This window comes from Melozone crissalis, unplaced genomic scaffold (genome assembly GCF_028551555.1).
Source record: "Melozone crissalis strain CALT ecotype California unplaced genomic scaffold, PUWL_Pcris_2 ptg000140l_1, whole genome shotgun sequence".
NCBI classification, from domain to species: domain Eukaryota; kingdom Metazoa; phylum Chordata; class Aves; order Passeriformes; family Passerellidae; genus Melozone; species Melozone crissalis.
This window is the reverse complement of record NW_026535913.1, coordinates 700740-716579: the sequence shown is the minus strand read 5'-3', so window position 1 is coordinate 716579 and position 15840 is coordinate 700740. Positions and strand designations below refer to the sequence as shown.

General features: G+C 47.9%; 1 protein-coding gene across 1 annotated transcript in view; it reads left to right on the top strand.

Moving 5' to 3' along the window:
* LOC128948637 (olfactory receptor 14J1-like) overlaps positions 1-6236 on the top strand; it is a gene marked incomplete at its 5' end in the record, with an annotated part of 57032 nt that extends 50796 nt beyond the window's left edge. The window contains one exon of the mRNA XM_054293401.1: positions 6198-6236. Coding sequence (XP_054149376.1) covers positions 6198-6236 — 39 coding nt within the window. The remainder of the gene's footprint in view (positions 1-6197) is intronic.
* Between the last annotated feature and the right edge of the window lie 9604 nt (positions 6237-15840).

The window sequence follows — 15840 nt, the reverse complement described above, 5'->3', positions numbered from 1 at the left end:
CCACATGTTCGCTGTCATTGATACTGGATCAACCTTTATGTTTTCAGCACGATCCCCTGTCCCTGGCAAAACCCTCATACTCACTCTTTTTTAATCAACACTATCCTGTATCTTGATCAAACATACATATTCTCCCATATCGTTTGTGGTTACCTTAGTAAGATTCAGTACTGTGTTTCCTTGTTGTTTATCCTGATCCCAACCGACTCCCATCTTGCCTCGGCTTCTTTCAGCCCCCCGTTGCCATATTGCAATAACTTCATCGGCCTCAACTCTCTGGCTGTCAAATATAACACAAGTTGATTGAACATCCATCCCTTCCATGACTGTAACCTTTGTTTCTTCAACCTGTACTAGAGTAGACCCTTGAACGGGTAATAGTCTCATGATCACTAGCAGTAATATAATTAAGAAGGCGGCTTTGCGCGGAAGATCATCCGGGTTGGAGACACCATCTGGGTTTCCCATTGGAACGGTGCCTTCTTTACCCTGGTGTAATGGATCCAAGCATCCATCCCCTGGACCTTCACCGCCGTGTAGGTCATCATCATCACCTGGTGGGGTCCGCTCCATGATTCCCATAGCGGATCCGTGATCCACTTCTTGACGTACACCTGGTCCCCAGGCTGGATGTCGTGGACAGAATTCTCCAGCGTGAGCAGTCTATTCCACTGTAAGGTATTTCTTAAAGAATTTAAGATCTTATTAAGTGACATAACATACTCTGCAATTGCCTGGTCCCCACTCACATGTACCTCCCCTTTTAATACAGTTGCATGATATGGTTTGCCATATAGTATCTCATATGGACTTACGCCTACCTTTTCCCTTGGCTTAATTCAAATCCTGAGTAGGGCCAAAGGCAAAGCTTGAGGCCAGTGCAGTTTAGCTTCCTGGCAAATCTTTTTGATTTGTCCTTTCAGGGTTTGATTCATGCTTTCCACCTGCCCACTAGACTGAGGTCTCCAGGGGGTATGCAAATTCCAGGTTATATCTAACAGTCGTGCTAATTCCTGCACTACCCCGGCTATAAAATGCGGACCCCTATCTGATGACAATCCTAAAGGTACTCCAAATCTTGGTATTATTTCTTTTAACAAGGTTTTTACCACCTCCTTAGCCTGATTAGTTCTACATGGAAAAGCTTCTGGCCACCCTGAGAACATACATACGTACACTAACAAATATCTGTATCCCTGTGCCCTAGGCAATTCAGAAAAATCAACCTGCCAGTAATCTCCCGGTTGTGACCCGACTTGCAGCTTTCCCATTTGTATTTGTCTCCTAACTACTGGATTATTTTTCAAACATACCGGGCACATTGCATTAACTCTTTTTGCCATTGTTAACATCTGATTAGAGATTATCTCATTCTTCAAAAATTTTACCAATACTTCTGCCCCCCAATGACATTTGTTATGTTCTGATTCCAAAATAAATTTCATTATGCGGGTTGGTACCACTATTTGTCCCATTGGTGTAACATACCACCCAAGTTGATTCCTCTGTGCCCCTAGCAAGTTTATTAGTTTTCCATCTTCTATTGAATATTTGGACTCCTGATTCAGGTATGGGGTAGCCGGATTCGTTCTTACCGGTACCAATGCCATTTGAATCCATATTTCCCATGCCACTTGCCGTGCTGTAGCATCAGCAAATCGGTTTCCTCTGTAAACGTCTCCTGCCGCAGTCTGATGTCCTCTAACATGCATAACTGCAACTGCTTTGGGACTATGTACTGCATCCAGTAGCTGTAGCACTTCTTCCCGGTGCTTGATGTTAGTTCCCTGTGAATTCAAAAGCCCCCTTTCCTTCCATAACGCCCCATGTACATGAACCACACCAAAGGCATATTTAGAATCCGTCCAGATATTAACCCTTTTGTCCTTGCTCAAATACAGGGCTCTGGTGAGTCCAATCACCTCTGCCTTCTGGGCCGAAGTTTCAGGTAACAAAGCCTTTGCCTCTATTACCTGATCCAATGTTACCACTGCATACCCGGCATAGCGAGTCCCATTCTCGACAAAACTGGATCCATCAGTGTATAGTTCCCATTCAGGGTCTTCCAATGGTTCATCCTTTAGGTCGGGTCTGCTGGCATATACTTGTTCAATTACCTCTACGCAATCGTGCACCAGTCCCCCAGCCTCCTGATCACTGCCTAAAAATTCTGCTGGATTAACATGATTAGTAGTCCTTATTTCAATATCATCCTGTTCTCTCAGGATGGCCTGGTATTGCAACATTCGACTGGATGATAGCCAGTGACCCCCCTTTGGCTCCAAAATGGCCATGACCATATGGGGAACAAACACTTTCATTTTTGCCCCCAAAGTCAATTTCCGGGCCTCTTGAATAAGAATTATTGTTGCCGCCACGGCTCGTAAACCTGAGGGCCACCCGGAACTTACCGAATCCAGTTGTTTAGAGAAGTATCCCACTGGCCTCTTCCAGGATCCCACCTTCTGGGTGAGGACCCTCAATGCCAGTTTTTGCCTCTCATTCACGTACAACTGGAATTCCTTGGTCAGGTCAGGGAGTCCTAGGGCTGGGGCCTCCTTTAGTGCCTGCTTCAATTCCTGGAAGGCCTTCTTTTGCTGTGTTGTCCACTCCAGTCGATGCTGCTTCAAGGCCTCATACAGTGGCTTGGCTAGGAGACCGAAATTCATGATCCACAGTCGACACCATCCCACCATTCCTAGAAAAGATCTCAATTCCTGATGGTTACGAGGCAAAGGAATAGCACATATTGCCTCTGTCGGATTTTGGGGCTGTTTAGATGGTCTGGAAAAAGCCCAAAGATGGCCTTGGGCCCCCAGGTTCGAAAGGACAAGAGGAAACTTCAGATTTTTTCTCGATCTCGGTGTTTATTAAATGCTTATCTAAAAGATTTTCTCTTGGCCTGACAGAGTTCTGCTCAGCAGTCAGCCATGGGCACACACTGAGAGCCCCTGGGGCGGCCACCTATCTTTATACCCGGAGTTACGTACACAATATTTATCATTTTTCTCCAATACCCTCTACCCTTATTAACCAGTGTTCCCCTAGTAAGGTCCAATCCCGGAGTGCCAACATCACCACAGAAAATGGAGGCCTAAAGGAAGAAGAAGAAGGAGAAGGGCACGCCCCAATTCCTCCATCTTACCTCTCTCGACCCCCCTGTACAGAAATTTTAAACCCTGTATCTCACACTCCAATTAACCTGTCCCTTCACCGTTCACCCCGGTGAAATCCTCCCATCCTCATACTGATGTCATCTCCCATGTGGGATCCAAGTCCAGCCACCAGACATTTCTGGCAACATTCCAGGACTCCCGAGCCCCCCAGGGGTGGTCTCGTTCACTCTGCCCCCCAGTTCTGAGAGGCTGAGATCCCACATCTCCCCCTTCTGTTTGCACCAAAAAGATCTTTTTTGTTTTTATGTGAAAACCCCCCAAAGTTCTTAGTTTCTTTTTATTTCTCTTCCGGGTCGCTTTTCGCAGTCTGAGTCTCGACTTCTGTCTGAGTACTCGTCTCTTTGTTTCTCGGATCAGTGTTCTCGTGCTCTCGCGTCCGGAAGGGCTTCACGTGCCGCGCCGACACCCACTTCAGACCTTGATCTGTGGAAATACAAGCAAAACCCTTGCCCCAAGTGATTAGTTTGAAAAGACCCTCTATTTGTCCTGTTTCTGGGTTTCTGATCAAAACTAAAGGATTTTCCCTTAGCTTTGCCTGTGTGTTGTTTAGAAAATGTCTCACGATCGGTGGATCAGGTTCCGAGGATGAGCTATTTAGGAAATTCAGCACATACAGTGCCTTATTTAATTTCATGTGAGGTGTTGCCTCTGGCTCACCCCTTCTCTGTCTGTCCAGAAGGGATTTTAGGGTGTGATGTGTTCTCTCAATGATTGCCTGACCTGTGGGTGAATGCGGAATACCAAACGTGTGTCTGACACCCCATCTTTTCAGGAATCTGTCAAGCACCCTGCCTGTGTATGTTGGACCATTATCTGTTTTTATCTCCTGAGGCACACCTAAGGCTGCAAATGCCTGCAGAAAGTGTCGGCAAGCATGGTCTGCTGTTTCCCCAGCATGTGCTGAAGCAAAGACTGCACCTGAGAATGTATCTACAGAAACATGAACATTTTTGAGCCTCCCAAAAGATGGGTATTTTGTGACATCAGCTTGCCACAACTGAAGACTTTGCAGCCCCCGCGGATTGATGGCCCCGGTAGAAGAAGGTGGCTGCACAAGCTGACAGTCTGGACAAGCACTAATGATCTCCCTCGCATCTGTAGCACTGTCCTCCTTGGGGGTTGTTCTCTTTCTGCATTGCCGCAAGAACTTTGTTGATGTTTTCGTCCTGTTGATGGAGTAATTTCTCGAACATCTTCTCCAATGTCTTGTTCTCTGATTGCCCTTCTGAGCGTCCCTTCAGCTGTTCTTCCCATTCATCTTTTAATTCATTCTTCACAATCGCTGCGATGTGCTGAGGCGTCCCCACCTTGCTGCATGCCTCCACCATCTCTGCCAAGGATGGCCGTCCTGGCATGGTGCTAATCACCCGTTGACAATCCGGGTTGGCATTGCCGAAAGCTAAATTCTCCAAGAGAGGCCTCTTCACTTCTTCTGTTGTCACCTGTCGATCCACGGCTTGCGTGAGTCGGTCGATGAATGACATGAATGGCTCTGTGGGACCTTGCCTGATGCAAGAGAACGGAACATCCGGAGCTCCTGTCGGCGTAATTTGTATGATTGCCAATCGCGCTGCTTCTTTGATGTCGCTTAACACTCTTCGTGGAAGCCGCGCTGCTTGTTCCCTTGGATTGTCATCTGGAGGATCCCCTGCTAATTGCCCTTCTGTGAGGTTCGCATTTGGCCCACCTTGGTATCTGTTCCGCAACTCAGCAAGATATTTTCTCCACCTTTTTTCCCAGATAAGACTCTGTGTGTCAGTGAGGATCATTGCCACAATACTTCGAATATCATATGGTGTGAGATCATATATAGAGAATGTCCCTCTTAATAGCTGTTTGAAGTATTGTGAGTTCAGCCCAAAAGTTTGAGCCGCCTTCCCTAAGTCTTTGAGTGTCTCATGACCCATCCTTTCCCACCTTGGATTCTGTCCCTGGGCATCATATGTCACTGGCATTGTCAAATCCCCTGATCCCGGGAATAAATGCTTTTCCTTTTCCAATGCTTTTCTGATTTGCCTCCAATCCATCGTCTTCACCGGCTCTTGAAACCCCTCTTCATCAGACTCCATTGGGATTTGCATGAATAATGGTGTTGTGGATGTCATCGGTGATTCATGGTGTCTCATTTTTCGCCTTGAGGTTTTTGGCCTTGCTCCTAAATCCGAAAAGGAAACTCGAGGATCCTGTTGATATTTCTTCTTTACTGTATCGAATGAATGCAAGAAGCTTTTTGCTGCTTCTGCTGCTGATAGCATCCATGTTGGGACACCTTCCGATGCTGTGATCCTTATGACATCTTCCCCTTGTAGCTGTTCTTCATCTGAGCTTTCATCATCTTCATGAAATTCCGAAGTGGATGGATAATCCCTTTGTCGTGTTAACATTTTCTTCTTCGAGGTGCTTTTCTTTTTATATATTGTTGGAAAAAAATTGCTGCATTGTTGCAGTCTCGCCACGAGATGGCGCTGTGGCTCCGCCGAGCCGACCCGGCATGTGGTGCACTTCTGCCCTCCTGCCACTAGGTGGCGCTGTCACCGGCCTCCCTGGCTCGGATGACGGAGCAAGCTCGACTGCCCCACTTCATCTTCCGGCTCGGCGTCTCCCGGGAAGGGAAGGGACTAGGACTCCGAGGGTCTGAACCAAAGGCACCGGATCTGGAGATGGTGTGGAGCCCCGGGACGTAGAATCCCTAACACGGCCCCTCCTCACCCGCGACGTCACAGGGGACCGGGCTCGGGTTCGCCCGCGCCCTACTTTCTGCGCATGCGTGCTCTCCGAGCCGCTCCCTGTGTCCCCCAAGCTGACGTCATCGTCTCCCCCCCGTTTCACCTCCGAGGTCCCCGCCCCTCGGTCTGTCCCTGAGTCCACCTCCTCCTCCTCTGACGTTGTGTTCACCTTTCCCTCCAGCACCCCAGCTCGCGCCGCTATCCGAGCCGACCTCCGCACCGGGTCTGACGTCACAACCGCGCGCCTCCTGCGTCTCACCACGGTGGCCCTCTGAGGCTGCACATTTACCCCTAGTCCGCCTCCCGCCTTCGCCGCCCCCGCGCTCGTATGTGAGTCTACACCCCGGTTTTTGCGAATTTCGCCCTCCGCGCGCGTCTCCTCATCTTCACCCGCGCTGCCCGCGTTTGCCGCTGCCGCCGCGTCGCCGCTTTCGCCGCGAACAAGCGCCCCCCCCGATCCCTTATCTTCCTGCTCCCCCCCTTCCGCTCCTGACTCCTCCACACTCTCTGGAGTTTCAGGACGCCCTTGGGGTTTGTTGCATTTTTTGATCGGGGGGTTTAATATTTTTTCCTGCTCTCTTTTTTCGAGAGCCCTTTCCCCCTGGCTTTTTAAAGCCAGAGCTAATTTTTTCCCGGAGCTCCGCTCCGCCCCCACCTCTGAGGGTACCGCAGCTTCTCGCTGCTTTTCCAGTCTTTTAGACTGCACTGAGATACCTTGTAACATGATTCTTGCCGGTGAGAGTAGCTTTAACACTGTCTCATCTTTTTTTGTTGCTAAAATATATAAATGCCTATTAATTTCTTGCCAAAACCCCACTTCGAACAACAAACATGTCTCTGCAAGTGGATAATTGAGCCTTGCCCATAGTAACAGCTGTTTTAATTCTTTCTTTGGGATCCCTTCTGTATATAATTCTGCTACACTTTGTAAGGTGGATAAGATTTCCCGTTGTTCCTGGGAGAGTGTGGCCCTCATGATCTTATTTTGGCCTTCTTACCGAATCTGTCGTCAGAGTGGTCTGAAAGCCCTCAGTCTCCGTCCAGCAGATCACGAGAGATGGGTCCAGAGGCACCTTTCTGGTCCCAGTCCAGGCCGCTCTGCTACGAACTGTCTTCAGCAGAAGCTGAGAGATGGAGTTCTCAGTGACTGCTGATTTTTGCAGTTCCTCCTGGCCGGTTTTTTCTTTTTCTTCTTTCTTTCTTCAGGCTTCTCTCCTCAGGAGTTATCAGTGCTGTCCTCTTGGCTCTTCAGCTCTTCAGGGCTTTTCCCCCCCCCGAAAGGTTTGGTGGGAGATAGCCCGCCCAGGGATTCCAGTTGTCGGATTTTGGGGCTGTTTAGATGGTCTGGAAAAAGCCCAAAGATGGCCTTGGGCCCCCGGGTTCGAAAGGACGAGAGGAAACTTCAGATTTTTTCTCGGTCTCGGTGTTTATTAAATGCTTATCTAAAAGATTTTCTCTTGGCCTGACAGAGTTCTGCTCAGCAGTCAGCCATGGGCACACACTGAGAGCCCCTGGGGCGGCCACCTATCTTTATACCCGGAGTTACGTACACAATATTTATCATTTTTCTCCAATACCCTCTACCCTTATTAACCAGTGTTCCCCTAGTAAGGTCCAATCCCGGAGTGCCAACATCACCACAGAAAATGGAGGCCTAAAGGAAGAAGAAGAAGGAGAAGGGCACGCCCCAATTCCTCCATCTTACCTCTCTCGACCCCCCTGTACAGAAATTTTAAACCCTGTATCTCACACTCCAATTAACCTGTCCCTTCACCGTTCACCCCGGTGAAATCCTCCCATCCTCATACTGATGTCATCTCCCATGTGGGATCCAAGTCCAGCCACCAGACATTTCTGGCAACATTCCAGGACTCCCGAGCCCCCCAGGGGTGGTCTCGTTCACTCTGCCCCCCAGTTCTGAGAGGCTGAGATCCCACAGCCTCTATTCTGTTTACTCCCAAACGTCTCTGCCCTTGTGTGATCTTACAACCGAGATAACTAACGCTATTTTTGACCAATTGAGCTTTTTCCTTAGAAACCCGATACCCTGCTTGGCCCAGCATGTTGAGTCATTTAATTGTTAATTCCACACACATTTCCCTTTCCTTAGTAGCCAGAAAAACGTCGTCCACCTACTGCAGGACTACATACAAGGATGGGGATATTGTTACCTGGGTTATCTTCCATTCCTCCAGCTCCTTGGCCAGTTGATTTCCAAAAATAGTAGGGTAGCATTTAAATCCCTGTGGGAGTCTCGTCCACGTAAGCTGCTTCTTTCTCCCAAAATCAGGACTCTCCCACTCGAAGGCAAAATATTTCCTACTCTCTACTGCCAGTGGGATGCAGAAGAAGGCATCTTTAAGGTCAATCACTGAGAACCATTTAAACTCCTCCGATACAGATGTTAACAAGGTATAAGGATTAGCAACAACTGGATGTATGTCTTTCACTATTTCATTAATAGCCCTTAAGTCCTGTACCAAACGGTACTTACCATTAGGTTTCTTTACTGGAAAAATTGGAGTATTATACTCCGATTCACATTCCTGTAATATTCCTTGAGCCAAAAATTGTTTAATTAACGGGGCTACTCCCCTCCTTGCCTCAAGCTTCAAGGGGTATTGCTTTACCCTCACTGGTTGGGCCCCTTCCTTTAGTTCCACCTTTACTGGCTGTGCAGCTTTAGATTTTCCGGGGACCCCTGACTCCCATACCCAGGGTATTACAGCCTGCTCAATTTCTTCTGGAATAGGAGAGGCATCCACTTCCTTGATCACAAAAATGCCTGCTATTTGTTCCTCAGGTATTTCCAATTTCACCCTTCCTCCCTCAAATATTATTTTCACATTAAGTCGGGACAACAGGTCTCTGCCAAGAAGGGGTGTGGGGCAATTTGGCATATACAAAAATTGGTGATCTAATTCTTTCCCCCCAAACCTAAGATTTAAAGGTTTTAAAAATGGTTGTTCCTCTAGCTTCCCTGTTGCCCCCACCACCTGTACTGTTGTGTCACTCAAAGGTCCCAATCGTCTATTAAGAACAGAATATGTTGCTCCAGTGTCTACCATAAATTCTTGATCCTTTCCATCTATCTCTAAAACTACCCTAAGATCCTTTTCTAGTCAGCTTTGATTCTGATAGTTTCCCAAAACTAGTGCTTGAGCGACTTCTGTTGGTCCTCCCGTGAATCCTCCCACAGGAGCATTCCCCATTGGACCTGTCCTTAATCCTATGTTTCCCATGCCCATACCTCCTCTAACCGGGCATTCATTTTTCCAGTGTCCCAATTGTCGGCAAAACACACACTGGTTTGGATCCAACCTCCCCATGTTAGGTGCAAACCCAAATCCTCCCTGACCTCTTGCCAGCCCCCTCTGTCCGTGACTAGCTCCTCCCCGACCTCGACCCCTAATGGGTCTTCCTCCTGCCCCTGTCTGTTGCATTACAGCCAGAATACTAGCTTGTTGTCTTTTTGCAGTTTCTTTTTCCCTGTTGTTGTACACCTTCCACGCTACCTCCAACATTTTATCCAAACTCCGAGTGTCCTCTCCTTCCAGCTTTTGTAACTTTTTCCTAATATCCTCTTGTGATTGCCCCATAAACAACAATGCCCATTGAAGTTTTCCTGATTGATCCTCTACATGTAAATTAGTAAACTTCCGAGCCATGTCTTTTAATCGTTCTAAAAAGGCAGACGGAGACTCATTCTTGTCCTGCTTGACCGAATACAACTTGGACCAATTCATAGTCTTAGGTATTCCTGTTCTAATTCCTTCCACCAACAATTCCTGATATCGTTTTACAGCCCTTATTCCTCCCGTAGAGTTTGGGTCCCACCTTGGTTCCTCACTAGGTACCAATTCATCAACTGTTTCATTTAGTTGTCTCAACCGAATTTCCTCACGAGCCTTTTCTCTAGTGGCTCTAATAACCATTTCCTTTTCCGTGGAATCCATTATAGTATCTAATAATACCTGTAAATCATTCCAGTCCGGATTCTGAGTCTTTATTACCATTTTAACCACCCTTGCCACCCTTTCAGGATCCTCCCGATAACTCCCCGCTGATTGCTTCCATATTACCAAATCCCCGGGGGAGAAAGGCACCTTTATAAGTATCCTTTCTCCCTGTAGTCCCACAGCTTCCCTTAACGGCACAATTAACTGTGGCCCCTTCTGCCCCCTTCCTCCCCTTGCAAGTCCGCCCTGCTAACGGAGTTCTTTTAACACTCTCATTCTTTTCACTATCACCATCACTATCACTCTCACTAGATCCCATTTTTATAGCTATATCCGCAGGGGGAGCAGGGGGCAGATTAGGAGCAACCAGAGCCCTCGGGCGTGCTATACAATAAGACAAATCTTCCTCAACTGAAGGATACAAATTACGCTCCTTTCTTTCTTTACATCCCACTCACTCCCTCTCATCATTCACTTCTAAAACCAAAATACCACACTCCTTTTGCCATTCATCTTTCCAGTACAAAACGAAAAACAAATCCAAATATGGTATTTCATCCCATTTCTCATTTCTCCTTAAAAATTGCATCAAAGATTCTATTATCCCCAATTCCAGTGTACCATTCACCAGCCATCCTGCTTGCCCAATCTCATATTCAGGCCACCAATGATTACAATAATCTATCATTTTACTTTTATCCAATTCTTGATAATACCCCTCACTTTTCCACCGTTTCAATATACAACCTAATGGCGTATTTCCAGGTATTTTACCATTGGCTTGCAGTAAGGTTTTAAAAGTTTTACAAGACATCATATTACAACCTTTAATTCCACCTTTAGTCCCAGTAAACCAATACACCTTAAACCAATATACCTTCTCGCCGTCCTTCCCCCAAAAAAAAAAAAACAGGAGGCGAGTTCCGGTCCTGCGTCCTTAGACGTCTTATGGCCGGAGCCTAGGCTTTTTTACCAACCACTAAATCCAAATCCAATTATCACCTTTTTCCAATATAAAGCATCTTTGGGCTTACCTTGATGCAGTTTGTCCAACAGGCGCGGGGGTCGGACACGACCAATGACTCCCCGAGAAATGCTCGGTGCCGGCTCGGAGTGGATCGAGACGCGGAACTGCCCCGGCTGCCCTCAGAGTCCTGCCGCGGTCGCCATAAAAACTGTTGCCCGATTGATAAATGACACAAAACTTGAATAAGTTTTGTGGGTGCTTTATTAAGGGCCCGGGGAGCTGGGGGGACTCACGTCCCAAAAAAAACCCGAGCCCCCGATTTCACGTATGGGTGCTTCCCTCTTATACATGCGATTCATAACAAAGTCTCCAAGAAACAGTTCCCCTTGCCTAGTCACGGTCCCCTTGTAATACATTCCTTAGTTCACAAGCAAGATCATAAATCTTCTGCTTATCTTATTCTAAGAGCATTGTATGCTGCCTCCAGACAGGTTAGCATTCTTACTTTCCTGCACTAGTTTAATTATTTATTAAATTCCTAAGACTACCTGCTAGGTTACGCACAAACCCAACACACACACTATCAACGGCTACAAAACTGCAAAACTGCTTTTAACAAACCAATTCACACACAACTCATAACTAAACTATAATTACACATTTTGCTAAATTTCATTTCTTTTCCAACACCCCCAGGGACCTCCAGCCCCGGGAAGGCGGAACAAGTGGAACCTACAAGTGTGCAAAGGCTGCCTGTGCCCAAAGGAATGGCCAAAAGAAGTGAGGTTTTAAAAAGAAACAGTATTTATTTGCCGAAGATCAGCAAACCTAGGATTTACAGAACATGTGTCATTATAACAATTGTTATAACAACAACCACAAAAACATACAGAACATATTGACATGGGATCTGATGGGCTAACAATCTTCAAAATGTATTTACAAAAAACTTCCAACGTAGTAAACATATTTACAAGGAACTTCTAAACTTCGATCGTATTTACAAAGGCATCAGATCTGTGCCATCATGTGCATGAGTCCTGGAAGAAAGGAAGCAGCAGAGCTGGACTCAGCTGGCAGCACAGGGCCCAGCAGGGCTGGGAGCTGGGCCCCAGGGGCTGGGCTGGGGCTGGCAGGGCTGGCGTGGCCCCAGGCAAGCGCAGGGCAGGCCGGGGCTGGTGCTTGTGGCAGCACAAGTCAGGCCCCCTGCGGGCACCGTGTCCCTGAGCGGGGCCATCCAGCCCAGCCCCAGCCTGGCGTCAGGGGACCCAGTGTGTGTGTGGGCAGGATGTGGGAAGCATCTGCCTGTCTTACCTGTGGGGCTGCATCTTCATCCAAGGACCATGGGCTCGTTTTCATCCTCCTCATCTACTTCCATGTCCTTGATGTTATCCTCCTCATCGACCTCCATCTTGTCGATGTTGTCGTCCTCCTCTACTTCCATGTCCTCAACCAGGTTGGATATGGAAGTAGAGGAGGAGTCCACCTCCATCATTTCTTCCTTATCCAGCCCCTGGTCCACTTCCATTTCCTTCACAGTGTCTCTGTCATTCTGCAAGGGGCAGCACAATCTCCCAGTGGGCTTCTTGTCCCACACCATCCATTCCCACATGGCTGCAGCCTGCCCAAGCCGGGTGCCCCCTGCCTGGAATGGCACTGTACCTCCATGGGCACAGCAGAGCATGTCCTGCTGGGATTAGCGCTCCAGATCTGGCTGCAGGAAAAGCCCAGGCAGCAGCAGCACCTCAGCGCTGAGGGTCAGAGTGCAGGGCGGGCAGCAACTGACCCTTGGCAACCAGTGAAGTGTCTGCTGTGCTCGTTTCCAGGTCCTGGATATTCCACCTGGAACCCTCTGGGAGCTGTGATGTCACTGAAGTTTCAGGGCCGCTGCTCAGTGGGAGATGGGGATGTTAGATTGATCAAATCCTTGAATGGTTTGGCTTGGAAGGGACCCTCAAGATGATCTGGTTCCAAGCTGAGCAAGCTCCTAGCACAGCAGGTTGCTGCAGCCCCTGTCACACCTGGCCTTGGATGTTGCTGCGGATGGGGCATCCACAGCCTCTCTGCACTGGTCCCTGTGTCGGGGACAAGCACTCTGAGAGTAAAGAACTTCTTCCCATCATCAAATCTCTTCCATCTCTTGCAGTTTGATCCCATTCCTCCTTGTCCTGTCACTAAAGTTCCTGACCAAGAGTCCTCTCCCACTTCTCTGTAGTCCCTTCCCTCACTGGAAAGGTGCTGAAGTCTCCTGTGATTCTCTGTACAATGTTCATAAGCTGAAATCTGCAAGTTGAAGCTTGTAGGCCCTCTGCAGTTATATAGTGGCGCTGGGGTGGTTCCTCAATGGCAACACGAAATTCTGAGGTATCAATTCATCAGCTGTTTTTATTGTGGTGGGATCTGAGAATTTGGGTCAGCAGAGCCCTTTATTGTCAGGGGGTGGTGTCTGTGAGCCTGACACAGAATCCAGCACTCAGACTAATCTTTTCTTGAGTATGGTAGGTTTTTTCATTCCTTTCCTCCTGCCCTTAGCCATTGCTAGAATGTCACAGTGAAAATAGAATTGATGCCGTTTTTCACTCATTACATGTTCTTGTTTGTTTTGTTTCTTCTGCAAGGCTGGGCAAGGTTGATCTCGATGCAAATTCATTCACATCTGAGGAGCTTAAAAAGGCCTTGGCTAAAATGAAGGAAAGTGAGAAGGCAGAAAGGAAGGTGAGTTTCCCATTTCTAAAGCAATGCACATTGCAGGGATCTGAAAACACCCTGTTACACTCTGCTGAAACACAATGGTTAAAATGATTGCTTGGAAAACACTATGCAAACTAATTTTGTAGTGAATATGGACCTAAAATACCTTTATTAACCTGTTAGTGATATGGTTCCCTGACTTTTCTGTATGACTCGAAGATTCTGTGAGTGGTTTGGGTTGGATACGACCTTAAAGGTGATCCAGTCCCACCCCTGCCATTGGCAGGGACACCTTCCACTATCTCAGGTTGCTCCAAGCCCCATTCAAGCTGGCCTTCAACATTTCCAGGGATCCAGGGGCAGCCACAGCTGCTCTGAACAATGTAATTTATCTGTTTCACTGCAGCTCAATTCACAAAAATGTCTGCAGACCCCAAAGGGAACTGGATTGCAGCTGATGGTATTTACAGAGGGTATTTCCCTTTACTCTCCTTGCTTTGGGTTTCCAACCTTGTGCTCTGGATAGCAAAACTCAAGTGGCCATGGGGAAGCAGGGGCTGACATTTCCTTACACAAGCTCCAAGTTGTCCATTTAGTTACAAAACAACCCACTACCTGAAGTAAATAGGTGGGAAGATGTGTGACTCATCAGGTACATCAGAGCCTCTTTCCCTTCTCCCCCTCAGCAGTATTTCTTTAACCCTCGCTCCTCCTGCTGCCTTGGTCTTGGCTCACTCAAACAAAAACTGAAAGAGGAGTCAAGGCTCTAAAGTTCTGGTGTCACAGAAAGGCTTTTTCTTCCCTTATGTGGCAGCAGGGCATGATTTCATTTGCTGGAGATTATTTCCATAGTAGCATTGCTGATTGATTGCAGGGCTGCTGAAAAGGGCTGCTGGAAATGAGAATCATTGAAATGCAAAAATTAGTGATACTCTATTAGGGGAAAATAAGCCATATTTTAAAACCCCCTGTTAGAATAGCTTTTGTCCCAGCAACTAGGCTAAAAGCAGCTACATCTAATGAACCTGAAGTATTCCATTTGCAGTCACTCCTGCAGAGAGCAAATCCATCCCTGAAGGCTCAGTGTCAGAGGAAATGGAGTTACACTGAGGACCTCTGTGCTCCGGCAGAGGCAGCTCGGGGAGGGATGTGTTGGGTGTGGTACCTCTGGTAATTTACCATTCCATTGACACAGCTTTCACCTCCATTGCTCACTTGGTTTTCCTCCAGCCCTCTCTGATCCCTCATGGGGAGCAGGACAGTGCAAACCCTCCAGCTGAGGCTCACTCCGCATACAAACACATCTTGGCATTTGTGACAAATGCCTTCCAAAAGGGGCTTTCTGCCTTTCTCCTGTCTTTGGAGCAGCCCAGCTCCAGCATGGCCTCTCTGCTGCTTCTGTCCCCTGCAGCAGCAGGCTCTGTCCCCAGTGCCACCAGTGCTGATGTTCCTGCACCTCTGGGGCTCTCTGAGATCTCTGACAGAGCCTTTCCTCCTCACCACATGTTTTGTGTCAGCTCTCTGTTCAGGGCAGCCCTTGGGGTGCTGTTACTGCGAGGGAGATGAGCTCAGGACAGGCTGTGTGCTGGCCAAGCCCCATGGCACAGCACGTCAGCTGCCCCCAGCTTATCACTGCTCCTTCTGCCTCCCTTTCTGACAGCTTCTGTCCTCACACCTCTCCCTAGGAGATAGACCCTTCCAGGAATTTGCTCAACACTTGGAAAGGCAAAAGCATCTTTGTCTGTGTCTGAGAACTCATTGGAGTCACTGGGCACTTTGGGCTGGATGGGACCTCTGGAGCTCTCCAGCCTCATGTCCAGTTCCAGAGAGGTTCAGCTGTAAGATCAGGGAGGTGCCTCAGGGCTTTTTGCAGCCAGGTTTTGAGAAGATCCACTTGCAGGCAAGCAGAGAACAGCAGTACTGCTGCCTGTGGGCTTGATGTTGAATTGGATGGAAATGGGATGTAGAAATAGTGCACAAATGCTGTAGAGATGTAGAAGTGGTGCACAGAGCTCTACTGTTCTCTCATGTTTTGGGTATATCACAGCTAACTGGGTTCCTGGGCTTCTCAGAAGGACCCTGCCCCTGCACCTCTGATGTAGAGCAATAAATCCATTGGCACAGACAGCCAGGTACCCTTTGTGAATGTTGGGGCTGGCATTCCTTTCTGTGTCTGTCTTGTCTCTCTTCATCTCCTATCTTGTTATCTCACATCTGGTTTTTCCTCCTTTTGTTTCCAAGGCCTGAGAGGAAGAGGTGAGGAAGAAGTTCTGGCCCATAGATCAGCTGAAGGAGGAGTTTGAAAAGCTGAACATGAAGAT